Genomic DNA, 15,242 nt, shown 5'->3' on the forward strand with positions numbered 1-15,242 from the left:
TAATTTACCTCAGGTACATCAAACGGAACTTCCTGATTATTAGACTTAAGAATATCTGCTAGCAGCCTCAAAGTTCTTTCACGGGGAATACTGTTTTCTTCTTGCATTTTAGTCCAAACAGCGTCAGCCCTTTGCCAATCGTTGTTTACCTCTGAAAGGGAAAAAGTGAAAGAAGAGAGGAAACCTAAATGTGGCACTGTCATTTTCTACTGCAAGCTGTTTCATGCATGTCTTCACATGAAGTTTACTTTCCCATATATAACCAACTTCCTTTGTTACTTAATCTGGAGTGGGTGTTTGAACATTCTTTTTTCAAGTTATTTATAATTAGAGCCAAACAGAATATTACACATCATAGGAATAATTCTCCTGCCAGTGTAGTCCTAATTTCTTTTAGTTAGAAATCTTCATTGTGGGGAGGAGTTGCGGTGGACCGCGTGGCCACCTACTCTTCCCCAGGGGCGGGGGACGAAGTCCGCCGCCCCTGGGGGATCCCGACTGCGTCAGCACTCAGCCAGCCAATCAGCTGGCTGGTGAGGGCATGGCTGGGACCATTTAAGTGGAGGAGCGAGCCGGAGGGCTTCTTCTTGGCTTGCCTCTTCAAGCTCCTGCCCGCCCTCCCTTTTTTGCAGATTTTCATCGGCCTTGCTATGGACCTCGGTTGGTCACCGTAGAGGGGCCTAGGAGGAATTTTTCCACTTGGCAAAATTGGCACGGGCCATTTGGTTTTCGCCTACCTCGTAGCAATCGTCACAACTTTGTAATGTTTTGCAGTTAGGCATTGTTTGACCTTTTGATGGGAGAGGGGAGGTGTGGCCATCACCTGTCCCTCCAAGTTTAAGGGTATTCTGTTAAAGGAATCTGGGGGTGTGGATCTTGTCTGAAGCCCGGGGCGGGGCTAGGGCCATGACACGACCCCATCGGGAACACCTGGGGGAGCTCGAGTTGGTCTGTATCAATGGGGCTCCCCCTTCTGGTGGCTTACCCTTACCGGACTCCCTGCACAATGGGCAGGAGTCAGATATAGTCGGGTCCATTCAATGCCTAAGCCAATTACTGCTCACATTCTGTAATCAATAAGCTTCAAACGTGATCCCTTAAGGGGAGTGGAACCCCACTCAGAGCAGGCTGCACATGTACTCCCACACCATCAAAATCCTCAACCAGCAATATTTCTGTTTTGTATGAATTAGTATTTTCCCGTGTATAAGATGCCCCCATGTATAAGACACCCCCTATTTTTGGGGACTCCAAATTAAGAAAACAGCCTTCAGCACTACCTGTGTATAAGATGAGCCCCTTTAAACCTAATTTGGAGTATAAGACCTAGTCTTAAACACGGAAAAATACGGTATGTTTCCACTCTCCCTTCCCTATCTACTACAATAAGGATGCCAAGCAGTTCAGGACTTTCACAACCTCTCCAGAATTACAAGTTGGAAGAGAGACAGCAATGGGGGTCATCAGGATATAGGCAACATGCTGTTCCAAATCCCTGGCTCATCACCATTTCCCATATTCCAAGGTGCCTGAATATGGGAACACTCAGTGAACACAGTACATCCCCCAACTCCTTGCAAAAAAACTCCATATATTAGAGAGTTAAAGTAACCTCTGTTCATCACTCGCCTTGCAATCAATGACGGATTACAGGTTTATAATAATGCCCTTTTTTGTGCTGAACTACGTGCCTACATTTGTAAACTGAGGGGAAACTGAATTTAGCTAACGTTGTAATAATATACAGAAATAGCAATGGAACCTCAGGAGCTGTATTGCATGCAACAGTTTTGAAAGATGGTTAGACGTGGGTTAAGACTATGGTTCTGTTTTTGCTCTTACAGCGGACAAAGCTGTTTTCTCTTTATTTAAGTAGATTGAATTGGCTGTGTCGTTTCTTGCTGTCTACAGATTTTGCACAACAGTGTTTGATAAAATTTGTATCTTAGATTTCTCCTCTCACCATTGAAGAAACAGGCTGCTTGTTGGGAAAGGAGGAGGACTCCCTCCTACTAAAGGAAGATTACGTTTGGAAACCCAGTTGCTTTATTATGGTGAACCAGTATTTGTAAAACAATAAGGAAGATTAAAAAAAAAAAGCTGCTGAGGAAATGAAATGCAAGAATGAAATAAAGCATACAGCAAATATCTTGGCCACTTCTCTTCTGAATGTTCTTTTTGCAAGCAAAAGAGGTGGATACTCTGCCAAGGTAGATGGAAAAAACCATGTTTCCTTATCTTATAAAGAGACATGAAGGTGTCGTAACATCACAATGCCGAGCTGCAGTAAAGCAAACAGTTCCATAGAGGTGGTTGTACTGGGCTGCTGCAGCAAAAATAATGGAGAATCTTGCAGCACTTTACAGAGTTATAGATATTGAATTTCATAGCCTGCTTTCCTCTTTCATGGAGCCCTTCCTTCACTTTCCTAATTTTGGCTAACCACAGTTTGCCATGTCTGAACTGGAAAACTATGGTTAGTGCTAACCTTCAAATGACAGCTTGCAAACTCACCTCATATTGAGGTTTGAAAGTCTTTAAAAAAAAAAAAAAAAGCAAATGATTAAGCAAACAAGCACTCAACAGATGCCATAGAAAATTACAGTTAGTGAAAACCAAGAAATTTAGGAGGAAATCCATCCATGAGAAGAGCAGGAAAGAAGGAGGCTACACTCATATTCACATAGTCAAAATTAAAGAATCTTTGCCCCCCCCCCCAATATACAAGGTATCCTTTTAAGGATTACTAAGTTCAGCCATTTTGAATTATGGTGCTGGAGGAGACTCTGGAGAGTCCCATGGACTGCAAGAAGATCAAACCTCTCCATTCTTAAGGAAATCAGATCTGAGTGCTCACTGGAAGGACAGATCCTGAAGCTGAGGCTCCAGTACTTTGGCCACCTCATGAGAAGAGAAGACTCCCTGGAAAAGACCCTGATGTTGGGAAAGATGGAGGGCACAAGGAGAAGGGGACGTCAGAGGACGAGATGGTTGGACAGTGTTCTCGAAGCTACCAGCATGAGTTTGACCAAACTGTGGGAGGCAGTGGAAGACAGGAGTGCCTGGCATGCTCTGGTCCATGGGGTCACGAAGAGTCGGACACGGCTAAACGACTAAACAACAACAACAACAAAGTTCAGCCAAACCAACATTTTTTCCTTCGGTAAGTGGGGAGTCCTAGTTATGGTTAAACTAGCCCAACTGACCTGTATTGGTTGCTACTAACATGAAACAAATTCCTAGGCAAATATTACAGATGTCTGAATAGAGAAGAACTGCAGGAACATGTAGCGTATCCAATTCTACTCATACCAGGGCTTGATTGCACAAATTGATGCATAAAGGACCCTGCAACATGATGTTTAGCTATTTTCTTTGAAAAGCAGACAACCACTCCAAAATGTCCTATCAAACTGCTTTTAAATGACTTCTCAGTTTCAAAAACTGTGTGTCATATGGTATGGGAGGTTCCAATTCAAGATATATAAAGTCCAAAGCCTTTAGCAATGCACAGCATTATGTAAGCAGTCCTTCAGATCCCAGGCCATATAAAATCTGATCCTATTAAAAGAGGATGAGACAAAATGTTTCAGAGGTATGGCACGCCTGCAAAATTCCCTTTCCGTCAATCGGATCTGCAGTCACCCATTGCTATGTGGTTCTCAATTTTCAATTGTCCTCAAATGCTTAACAAGTTGCCCACGTACTGGTAAGATTTTGAAAGGCTTTCAAGATATTCCTTGGGAGGCTGCGAGTGTATTTGGCTATCTTCTATTGAAAGCAATTATGTATGTAGCAAAGAGGAACATCTTTTCAAATTCTTTTGTAGACAGCAAAACAAGACAGCTCTTCAAAGCAAGGGGAGAAATTACACAGAGGATTCTTGAATTTCTGAGACATGGTTTAGTACTACACAATGATGGGAAATGGCAACTTTCTTTAAAGAACTCCTCAAGAGATAAATACCACCTATGCAGAAGCAAATAGGTGGTTTACAAAAACCTTCAATTATCGTTCAACCAAAGTAAGCCAACTGCAGAATGTTTCCCTATTTGAGTTAACACTCTAAAACTGGAAGAAAGAAACTTAACTGGTAAATTGGAATGCAGCTGAAGTACAATGAACAACGTTTCACCCATGGGCAGGGCACTGAACTAAATGGACAAATGCCGTACCAAATGTTTCACCCAACGAAAAGGGCTGAAGCAGGGAGAAGAAATCTTTAACAAGCTGCAATAAAGCCCAGACAGCTTGGCAGCTAAAAGACAGTACACTTGAAAATTGCGGTGACCAGCCCACCTACTAGGTAAAAAGGAGAACAAGGATGGAATATGAGACAGGCCATGATTGCACCCTGACCAAATGGTTGTGTCCAAAGGTCTTGTTTCCTCTTAAGCAAGATCTAATTTTATTTATCTCCACTGGACATGCTTGCTGCAGCTGCTGCTGGGAGTTGCAATCCAAAACATCTGGAGTGCACCATACTGGCTACCCTGCAGTAAACCCAATAAGCAACCTAGGCTGGTAGCAAATTTGTCATTTGTGATCTAGTTTACATTCCTGCATTGCAGCGGTTTGGACTAGATGACCCTTAGCTAGGTTACTCCCCCACACCTTCGGAGGAAGGGAATCAAGCCTATTGTTTTACGTAGTCTACCTAAGGAGCACAATGTGTGAAGTCTGAGCTGGTTGCCCCAAGCTCAGACAGCATGGCTCTTACAAGCCATTCTCATGTTTCTATACCAATTATTTAGGAACTTTCACGATTGTAACTAAGGCAAGCTACAGTTATCTTAGAAGGCCATATTTTAAAGGTTTAACAGCTTATATTTCCATGCTTTACTTTGCTGCGTGTTTCGTGCAGCTGGTTCTTCCTGCCAAAGTATAGAACCACACATATGTCCCTACTGAAATTCCTTTTGTTAGTTTGTGCCCAGTTTTCCAATCTGTTAAGGACATTGTGAATCCCAATTCTGTCTTCTGAGCTACCCCTCCCAGTTTGGTGTCATTTGCCAATTGGTTGACCATCCCCTCAATTCCTTCGTCCAAGTCATTTATAAAGATGTTGAACCACAACAGACCCAGGACAGAACCCTGCGGCACCCCACTTGCCACATTTTTCCAGAATGATGAGGAACCATTAATGAGCACACTTTGTGCCTCACAATTCCAATTCTTTGCTCCTCACACTAAAACTAGAGTTGCTGCCCTTTGTAACCCTTCCCACCAATACCACTACATCCTTAGCCATACAAGTAAAGTGCATAGTATTAGTTGCTTACAATACTATTAATTTCTCAATAACGTTAATATCTCAATTGTTTTTTTTGTCGCTGCAAAAACAATTCTGTTCTGAACATTGGTAAGTCTAACGTGAAACATACAAAAATTTTCCTCACTTATAAGAACCAAAATAAAGAAGAGACTGTCCATTTTACTTACTGCATAATTTTAACAGGTAGTAATACATCTCGTCTCTATCACATTCAAAAAGCTTTTGAGTCAGTTCTACCATGCTTTCCAGGGCTTCAACCTTAAACGAGAAAATATTACAAACACACATCACATTTATAACATCTATACATGACATAAAGAACTGCTTGGTTTATTAGACATTTATTGCATATGTATCAAGTTGTAAAAAAGTTATGATGGGGTAATGAATAGGTAGGGGATGTAGAATGAGCAAATAGGGAAAAGGGGAGTAGAAGAATGTGACTATATGATGGGTGATGGAATTTTCTGTGCATGAACTAACATTTTAGCAATGATTTTCGCAATGTATAAATTGCAACGACAATGCACACCAACAAAAAGCGAATAAGGCTATCAGTGACTACTAGCCACAATGGCTAAGTTTTACCTCCGCTGCAAGAAGCAGCATAGCCCTGAATACCAGTTGTTGAGAATCGCAAGTTGGGAGAACACTGTCACACTTAAATCCTGCTTGTGGGCTTCGGATAACCATCCAGTTGGCCTCTGTGAGAACAGGAGGCTGGACTAGATGGGTCTTATGCAGCAGGGCTCTTCTTATTTAAGATCTTATATGTATATATTCCATGTGTTAATCAGTTCCTGACAATTCCCTATAATAGCAGTGTATCTCATATAGTAATCACTCTGCCAACATTAGTCAGCCACTCTGAGTCAGGCTCCGGCTGGGGTACAAATAATTTTTAAAAAATTATTATTATTATTACTACTACTACTACTACTACTACTATTCTCAAAAGTATGCCCAGTGAAATTAATGAACATTATTGAAATTATGTATGATTTAGTTACGTCCCTGCATCGCAGGGGATTGGACTCGATGACCCTCAGGGTCCCTTCCAACTCTGCAATTCTATGATTCTATGAGTAACTTAAATTCATTAATGTCAATGGGCGAGTATAATTAACACTGTATACAACCTTCTATATTCTCGACCAGTGTATTTGCCAATACAGTGGTAGCTCTGGATGTGAATGGGATCCGTTTCAGAGCCCCGTTCACATCCCAAAGCAAACACAACCCGCGTCTGCCGCTTCCGTGCATGACATCATTTTGACTGTTTGCGCATGCACAAGCGGCAAAACCAGGAAGTAATGTGTTCTATTACTTCCGGGTCACCGCAGCACGCGACCCGAAAATACTCATCCCAAAGCTACTTCAACCTGAGGTAAGACTGTAAAAGGGTATCTCACTTTCAAAATGAACTGAAGTTAGCTGGGCATCAGCTTTGCGTCTGTAATAGTACACAACTGATCTAAGTAATTTCCAGATGGTTTTGCATACAGTCATACCTCCAGGTTTACTTCCAGGTTTTGCGGCTCGCGCATGCGCAGACGTGCAAAGCAACGCCACGCGCATGCGCAGATGCGGGTTGCGTTCTGCTCATGTTGTGAATGGGGCTCCGGAACGGATCCCGTTCGCAACCAGAGGTACCACTGTACTTGTTTAGGCTGCCAATATCTTGTAGGAAAAAACAGGTTCATACTGTTTTTCTTCACCGTGTCAACGTTAGCTTACTAACCAAGCTATTGTTTGTGATCACCACTAATCCTTTCCTTCTCAAAGTCTTGTGGCTCATGGAGAAACTGAAGAAAGGAAAAGACATCTGCCCTCTTGTGGGGCTTTTGCAGAAAAGGTAAAACAGCAGAAGCCCAGCGGGATGGGGAAGCCATCTTTCCTCTCTCCTACAAAGATCTTAGAGGAGGAATGGAGGAGTGATTTCTCTTCTTGCAAAAGCTCAGTCTCCCCACTTCTCTGTAGGGAAAAGGAGAATGTTTCTTTCTTTTTCTCAATAGACTTTTACAGGACAAGGTAGTAGCAGCTGGGCCTGTGCTTGAAGTTCTATAGCAAAGGCCTGAGAGGGAGGAGGAGCTCTACTGCTCTACTGCTAACAAGTTGGCAAGTAAAATGATAGAACCCTGAATATAATATCAGGAATGGAAAAGACAAGACAGGTGACTACCCTACCCTACAGCTGTAGACTGTTGTCAACTGGAGGCCCTACTGAAAGGTAGTTAGTACATGCAGGTCCTGCTTCGCAAACACAATGAGCTCCCAGTAAATCGCTTGATGGTGAGTGTTTGCACAAGAAGCCAATGATTTCCATTATTTCCTATGGGTAATTTCTAATCCATGATTTGTCCATTCTCCCTCCCTTTGCCTGGTCTCTTCTGCTCCCTGATTTGTCGGATCTCTCTCCCTTCCTCTATGCCAGTGATGGCCAAACTTGGCCCTCTGGCTGTTTTTGGGACTACAACTCCCATCATCCCTAGCTAACAGGACCAGTGGTGAGGGATGATGGGAACTGTAGTCCCAAAAGAGCTGGAGGACCAAGTTTGCCCAACAATGCTCTGTGCCTTCTGCCCCAAATGGCTGCTGCTGACCAGCAAAACACAAATATGTAAGGAGGTGGGCTGTTTGGATATCTGAATCAGCCATTTGTGTAGCAAGGTTTGGGTATAACGATATGTGTTTGGATAACTGAAATTTTCAATAAAGAGCATTCTGATAGTGAGAGGTGCATGTACACACAAACTAATTAAGTCTTTTTCTCTTGGATTTGGATGGTTACAATAGAAATGATGCAAAATTATTGCCTTAAATTAGTAATAAAAATAAAATTTTCACAATACACAAACCTGATTATTTCCAATACACTTCTCTGCAAACCACTGCAGTCTGGTTGGTCGAGCTCTTAAACCAGGTGTCTGCAAAACAAGATTTCAGAGTAACTAACCACTTGTTGACTTGGAATAATTCCTTAAATGCGGAGGATTAATATGCAGTTATAACACAAGATTACTCGAGTGGTGAACTTGCCCACTAGATACATTTTCATGCTACAACAGTTGAATATGAGGTTTAACACTTTCAAAAACAGTAGTGGTACTAAATACAGCCATGCTGTTTTAACTAAAATATTATAAGAAAAGTTTCGAATTTTTCAATGTGTTTAAAAGCAACATGACTTCTGGGATATAAATATAAATAAAGTTGAATTGTTTGAGTCTGAATCTTTTTGAGTACTATGTCTTAGTGACTAAGTTGATTTGTTATATTTGCTTTGCGTGGGACAAGTTGTGTCTTGGGTTGGTCTGTCAGCTGCTAACTGCAACTTAAGTTAATATTTATGTATAATCACGTGCTCTTTGGTTTTATATGCAGTTTTTTATTATACTGATGTTTCTATGATACTTTAGTTTGGCTGCCTTAAATGTCAATTACAGCATAAGAGAGGGACGCTATTTTTTAAAAAAAATAAACATAATTCTTTTGCCATTCTATTTACTTATTTCTGAAAAAAATCAGGCTCCCCAATAGTAATTACAGCAATTCAAAGAATTGTGTTATTTACCTGTGTTGCTTAACTCAACTCTACAGAGACCAACCTAGACTGTGGCAATTCTATGTATTCTAAGATGGTCTGTTGCTTTTCTACAGCAGATAAACTCTCTATGTTCTGACAACAGCAGTTCAATAGCCAGGGTTATTTCTTTTGCTATCTTGGTAAAATGGTATTTATTCCCAACCTAACTAGAAGGAATGTTTCCTCATCCTGGTCTGTTTAATTCTTCCATCTCCCCCTCCACTATTTCCTACTTCTGGCCTGCAAATGTGGTTGTTAAGAACACTTCAACAATGCAAGTTAGGTAGCAAAAATTTCCAAAGAAAACACTAAATCAACTTTTGTCTCTGTGGAACAGCCTTCACAATTGTCCACGACCAAATGGTTTTCAGAGTTTACAAGCAACCTGTTCTCAGCTACAGGGCACTTCAACAAGAACATTTATTTGCTACTCCATTGGCTAACAGCTCCTCTTGTGCACTCTGGACTTTTCTTCTGTATATCAAACCCTTTATTGATTCTATCAGCGATGCTAAAGTTGTCTGCATTTTTTTTTTAAAAAAAAAGATTATAGAAACATAGTCAAAAAGCAAAATTCCTGCCTGCCCCCCTCCTGTCCCCAAGCACAGTCCCACATTCTGGCCTTTTCCAATGAATAGTGGGAACATTCTGCAGCCAACTGTAGCTGTTCTTTAACTTCATCTATATTGCAACATTGCAGAATGGTACATACTACCAATCTAATCCAATATTGATTCTTGGAAAGTCCAAAGCAAGCTCCAACGTCATGACTGGGATAGAAATTATCAGAAACTTGCTGAAAGCAATCTGGCAAAGTTTGTGGCAGTAGCAGAACCGCCAGTGGCATTTTAGAAACTTAGTGGTTCCTTCCTTCCTTCCTTCCTTTCGTTCTCTCTCTCTCTCTCTCTTTCTCTCTCTCTCACTCACTCTACTTTTCCCAATACCCAATGCACTATTGATGCTGTGAATCTGATAAATTACTACACAAAGGGAGCCCAATGGCACAGCACTGAACTTCTTAAAGAAAGTTAACAGGGTGACAATGCCGGGTGCTACCTCTGTTGTCTTCCCCACAACCGCCAAGACTGAATGTGATCCGGCAACCATAATGTCCGCCTGGAAAAACCCTGTTCTAAGATGCCAGGGTCTCTACCCCCCTCTATCTTTTTAACATAGGACTATCAAATCATTATTTTATGTCATATGGATAAGTGACCATCAAGCAAATTCAAGCAAACGATAAACAGAAACCACTTGTGTATAATTTCATAGCACACATGATATTGGCAAGTGAACACATACAGAAGAAGTGCTTGCTGGTTTTAAATACACCTCTTATGCCTCCCCTCCCATCTGATGATCTCTTAAACAATTTCACAAGACTGGGGGTGGGGGGGTGGGGGAATCAGTGAGAACTAAAGAATTAAGATCTTATACAACATGCCCATGGAAATTAAAAGAGAAGAAGTATGTTACTTGAATCTCTAGATAATCCTCTTTGTGACATAGCAAAACTCAAATGCGGCATTCACTTCCAACTTTCAATATCATTGCTGCTCCAAATGCCAATGATCTAAATGGCTTTAAAAGCTGAAAACTTTATATAGCAAATCCTCCTCTGTTAAGAAATGATTGCTGTGCCCATCACTACAAGGACAGCTGAGTTATACAGTGGATACTCTTGTGTTTCATTTTGAAATTGAGAAGTGTTTTCACATATAGTAGGTTCTCAATCATCAAAAGAACATCTAGGTCAGATTAACTAAATCTCTAGGGCTTGCACGATAGTCCATATTTGTGGCTTATCTCTAACCATCTTACTGAATTTTCAGCATTGTGCCTGGTCTGAAATTGAGACATCTGTAATGCAGTACATTGTAAAAAGAAAAGAAAAAGGGAGAACATATGCTGTAACCTACAAAAAAATCTTCAATAACTTGTGGCTTTTATTTTCTTTTACTTACAGATCACTCAAAGTGAAAACATTAAGTTTGCCAGCAACAACACACCACTGATTGTTACTTGCTTTCCTTCTAGAAAAGACAGCTTTTTATCCATTCTCCATTCAGTTTTCTAAAATGTTTTCTTTTCAATACCATATGAGGCTTAAAACAGTATTCTGCTTTACAATGTAATCTTTACTGCTCTATTGTTTTGACTTCTCCCTATGGATAATTATGTATTTGGACAGCAGCCCAAATTGCTTTTCTACAGTTGTTTGTTTGCGGCTGTTGGTGCGTGCACAAAATAACTATTTTAATGTCTTCACGTGAAGCTTAACTAAATATTCTTTCACCACCCAAAGGCCTGGAATCAGAGAATGGTGTAGGCACCATAGATTTCCTGTGCCCTCTGAAAAACTGCTTTGGAAGCCACCCAGAGGGTGTGCAATGTTGTGCAGTAGAGGTGCAACGGGGCGGGGGGTGGGGGGGAGCTGGGAGGGCAGGTGAGATGCTGACTGAAATTGGCAAAAAAATCCAACCACTGATACCCACCACCCCCAAATGAAAGCAAGAACAAAAAGCAAGTTTGTTTAAATCATGTACAGTGGTACCTCAGGTTAAGTACTTAATTCGTTCCGGAGGTCTGTACTTAACCTGAAACTGTTCTTAACCTGAAGCACCACTTTAGCTAATGGAGCCTCCTGCTGCTGCTGCGCTGCCCGAGTACGATTTCTGTTCTCATTCTGAAGCAAAGTTCTTAACCTGAAGCACTATTTCTGGGTTAGCGGAGTCTGTAACCTGAAGTGTATGTAACCTGAAGCATATGTAACCTGAGGTACCACTGTACATGATTTAAACAAAGGTAGCATTCTGTCATAAAAGCATTACAGCAGAAAAGCCTTCTGAGAGCCTATTCTGTGGAACCAGCATTCCTGCCGAGATACGGCAGACACCTACTATCAGTATTTTCTGAGAACAATTGAGGTCACTTTTGTTTCAACAAGCCTTGCCAGCTGGAAAAAAAAGGTCTCTGCCTTAGGTGTTCATTTTGTATTGTTTTTAAACCTATTTTCAGCCTTGTTGTTTTTTTAAAACTATTTTATCTGTTTTTATGACATGGCTGTAAACTTCCTTAAGACATTTAAGTAAAAGGAGATTTGTAAATTAATAAATGGTTGTGGTGGTAGCAGCAGCAGCAGCAGCAGTATTAATAAAACACAGCTATGGGAGCTACAGCTCTGGCTCCAATGGGCAGTTGTCTTACACATAAGTAAAAAACAGCCTTGAATATCCTTTCAAAAATAGTAATAATCATTTTTGCATTTTACAATGTTTTAACAACAAAAATTAAATCTAAACAAATTCAACCTAAACAAAATAAAAAAATTCCTTCCAGTAGCACCTTAAAGACCAACTGAGTTAGTTCTAGGTATGAGCTTTCGTGTGCATGCACACTTCTTCAGAAGTGTGCATGCACACGAAAGCTCATACCTAGAACTAACTCAGTTGGTCTTTAAGGTGCTACTGGAAGGAATTTTTTTATTTTGTTTTGACCATGGCAGACCAACACGGCTACCTATCTGTAACTCAAATTCAACCTACATTTTCTTCGACTTCCCTCCCCCTCTTGCAGTTCCTTAGTCTATATCATATTCTTACTGCATAACCAATTCAAACCTATTTACAAATTTATCCTTTATGTTCCCTTTTAATTATTTCTTACTGCTCACGTTTAGGTCAATCCTGCTAACATTTTTAATTATTTACAATTGTCTTCATATATTCAACAAATTTTCACCATTCTGTTAAAAAAAAAGAAGTCTCTCATCCTGATTTCTTATTCTTATATATTCCATGCCGTTATGTCTAATTTCTTCCTCTGCTATAACTTTAAAGTAAACAAGGACTTGTTTATGAAAGGCGATGATAGCCAGTTACCAACACACTCTGAACTTTTCTAAGATGAAGATATTGCGTGCCATTAATCTATTCACACACACCTTGCACTTTTAATGTCTTATTCTTCATATTCCGATGGGGTGTCTCAAATTAGAACTCTCTGTCCTACTCATTTCTCTGATACAGCCTTCTTTCTCCTCCTACACCACTCTGTGGAATTATTCAGATAGTGCAGGAAATGGGCTGGATCAGAGGTAGCATCATACTGGCCATATTCGCATTGCATGGCAAACAGGAACTCCAAGCGAGTGAGTGTATCAGTGGCCGTCCAGGTGAGCCTGAGAGCTGCCACAGGAGGGATAGAGTGATCTGGCACCCTTGCTTCTGGTTCCCAGGTGTCACCTTAAGACCTTTTGATGTAGCCAGGCCTATGGAACTTTTCCCATTTTTAAATCTGCCAGTCATTTTATTGGCGTGTTATATTCTATTGCACACACTGTGTACACCAGCGTTTCTCAACCGGGGGCCATATGCCCCCCTGAGGACCCCCAGGATATTCCAAGGGGGCCACAGGTGGAAATTGTGTAAATGGGGGGGGGCATGGCACGAGACTTCCCACAGAGGGAAGGGAGAAGTGAACAGAACAGATAACAGAGAAGTAGAATGAACAGAGAAGTGACCGTGCTTCCCGCTGGATGGGATTCCTACTTCGTATTTGGTAGAATCAGGTTTCAGTCGTGTGAATTATTTACTCAGCCTAATGTGGAACTGCCTTAACATAACGGACAGAGGTGATCTTTGGTTATCGCTCATAGCAACAGAACTGGATATATATATATATGGGGGTTGGTGAATCTGCTGGTGCTGCTGCTTGCTTGGTTTTTGTGCTGGCCTCAGAAGAAAGCCACTTCTTCCACAGCCAGCACAGAAGGATGAGACCCTTCCTGCATGTCCATCATAGAAATCAAGGGCATGTCAGAAGAAGCAGACAGAACTCTATTTCCTCATCACCAGCTTGCCTTTTTACAACCACCACCACTATAACAACAAGCCCCTGTTAAGAGTAAAATGCAAGGGAGTTTTTGCAGACCTTAAGCTTTTTGGGGCTCGCTAACAAGGTTGTCCTAAAGCATAGTTCAGCCTGGAGGAAGAGTTCAGAAAGTACTGCTTACCTGCACCTTGTAGTGCCATCTGGATCAACAAACTGAAGTTAACATTAACTAGTGGTCTGTGACAAAACAAGCCAACTTCAAATCATAGTTACTGAAGTTGGCATTTTAACTACAGTTAAGATTGACCATCGTTCCAGATCCAAACTGGTATGATAAACTGTGGTTTATCAAAAGCGGAACAGAAATTCCTCCTCCCAGCTATGTAGAGGAAGGGAGGGTGAGAGGTTTTACAAAAGAATATAAGAAGAGCCTTAATACTAATCTATTCTTATTTACACTACGTACTGTTTTACGAGCATATGCATTGTGTATCATTAATCTATTTATTAGTCACTTTTTAAACAAAAGTGTATTACAGAAACAAACATTAAAAACAAAGGAAAAGAAACCTAAAATTCTCACAGATAACATGTATAAAAGGGCAGATTGAACTCCCTCTACCACACTAAAAAGATGAGCAGAAAAGTAAGGTCCAAGAGCCTGGACGAATATAAATGGCATTGCCTGGTTCAAACAGTGGCATTAGGTGTGCCTCCTTGGGGAGAGCACCCGACAAACAGGGAGCCACCACTGAGAAGGCCTGCTGTCATGGTGTCACCATCTGCACTTCCTTCAGAGGGGACACAAAGAGAAGTGTCTTAAATGCCAAACACAGGGCCTGGGTTGATTTACGTGGTGTCCTTGAGGTATCGGAGTCCTGGGTGCATAAGGCTTTATAGGTCAAAGCCAACTGGTGCCAGGATTGGTGTTGTATCTGGCCTCTGAACTACCAGCTGTAGCTTCTGAACTATATTCAAAGGCAGCAATATACCAACATCTCTCTCGCACACATCATGCAAAATAATTTGTTCCAGCCATCTCTCATGCTCAATAGGTCACATCAATAATCTAGGAAGCTAAATTTCTTTGGAACATCTATATTAAAATGAAATCATACTTTACAAATAAAGGAACATCTTGCTACAATAGTTTTATCTCCACTACAAAATTGAGTTTCATGTTGATTTTATACAGATACGCAGAAAAAGCAATTTGGATGAAAGGGTGCTGTAATCTCTCAATCTCAGGACCCAGAAATATTTTCATGGTTTTTACAGTAGATTAAAAACATACAAAACCAATGGTATATTGAAATCGGTTGGTATTGTAATGCATGTCCAATGCTGTGCTGAAATCACTGTATTGCTTTAATTTCACTAGACATTATATGTATATAATCAACCCTAAGTAGCTAGCTCCCTTGTCAGGTCTGAGTGCCATCATCTGCTTTTACTCTCAAGTATCTCAAGAATCACTTGAACATTTGAGTTCTGTCAATATTCTTACACTGAACAGATTCTTTGGGGAGCATAATATTGTACCAAAAG

At 40.9% G+C, this 15,242-nt stretch overlaps 1 protein-coding gene across 1 annotated transcript in view; it reads right to left on the reverse strand.

The window, feature by feature from the left end:
* The window catches only part of LRPPRC (leucine rich pentatricopeptide repeat containing), a 116,112-nt gene that overhangs the window by 27,234 nt on the left and 73,636 nt on the right, over nucleotides 1-15,242 (reverse strand). Inside the window, exons 26-28 of the mRNA XM_081854507.1 lie at nucleotides 8,134-8,202; nucleotides 5,443-5,533; nucleotides 9-151 (exon numbers count right to left, since the gene is read on the reverse strand). Coding sequence (XP_081710633.1) covers nucleotides 9-151; nucleotides 5,443-5,533; nucleotides 8,134-8,202 — 303 coding nt within the window. The remainder of the gene's footprint in view (nucleotides 1-8; nucleotides 152-5,442; nucleotides 5,534-8,133; nucleotides 8,203-15,242) is intronic.

The sequence above is a fragment of the Podarcis erhardii genome (assembly GCF_964252035.2).
Source record: "Podarcis erhardii genome assembly, chromosome: 3".
Taxonomy (NCBI): Eukaryota; Metazoa; Chordata; class Lepidosauria; order Squamata; family Lacertidae; genus Podarcis; species Podarcis erhardii.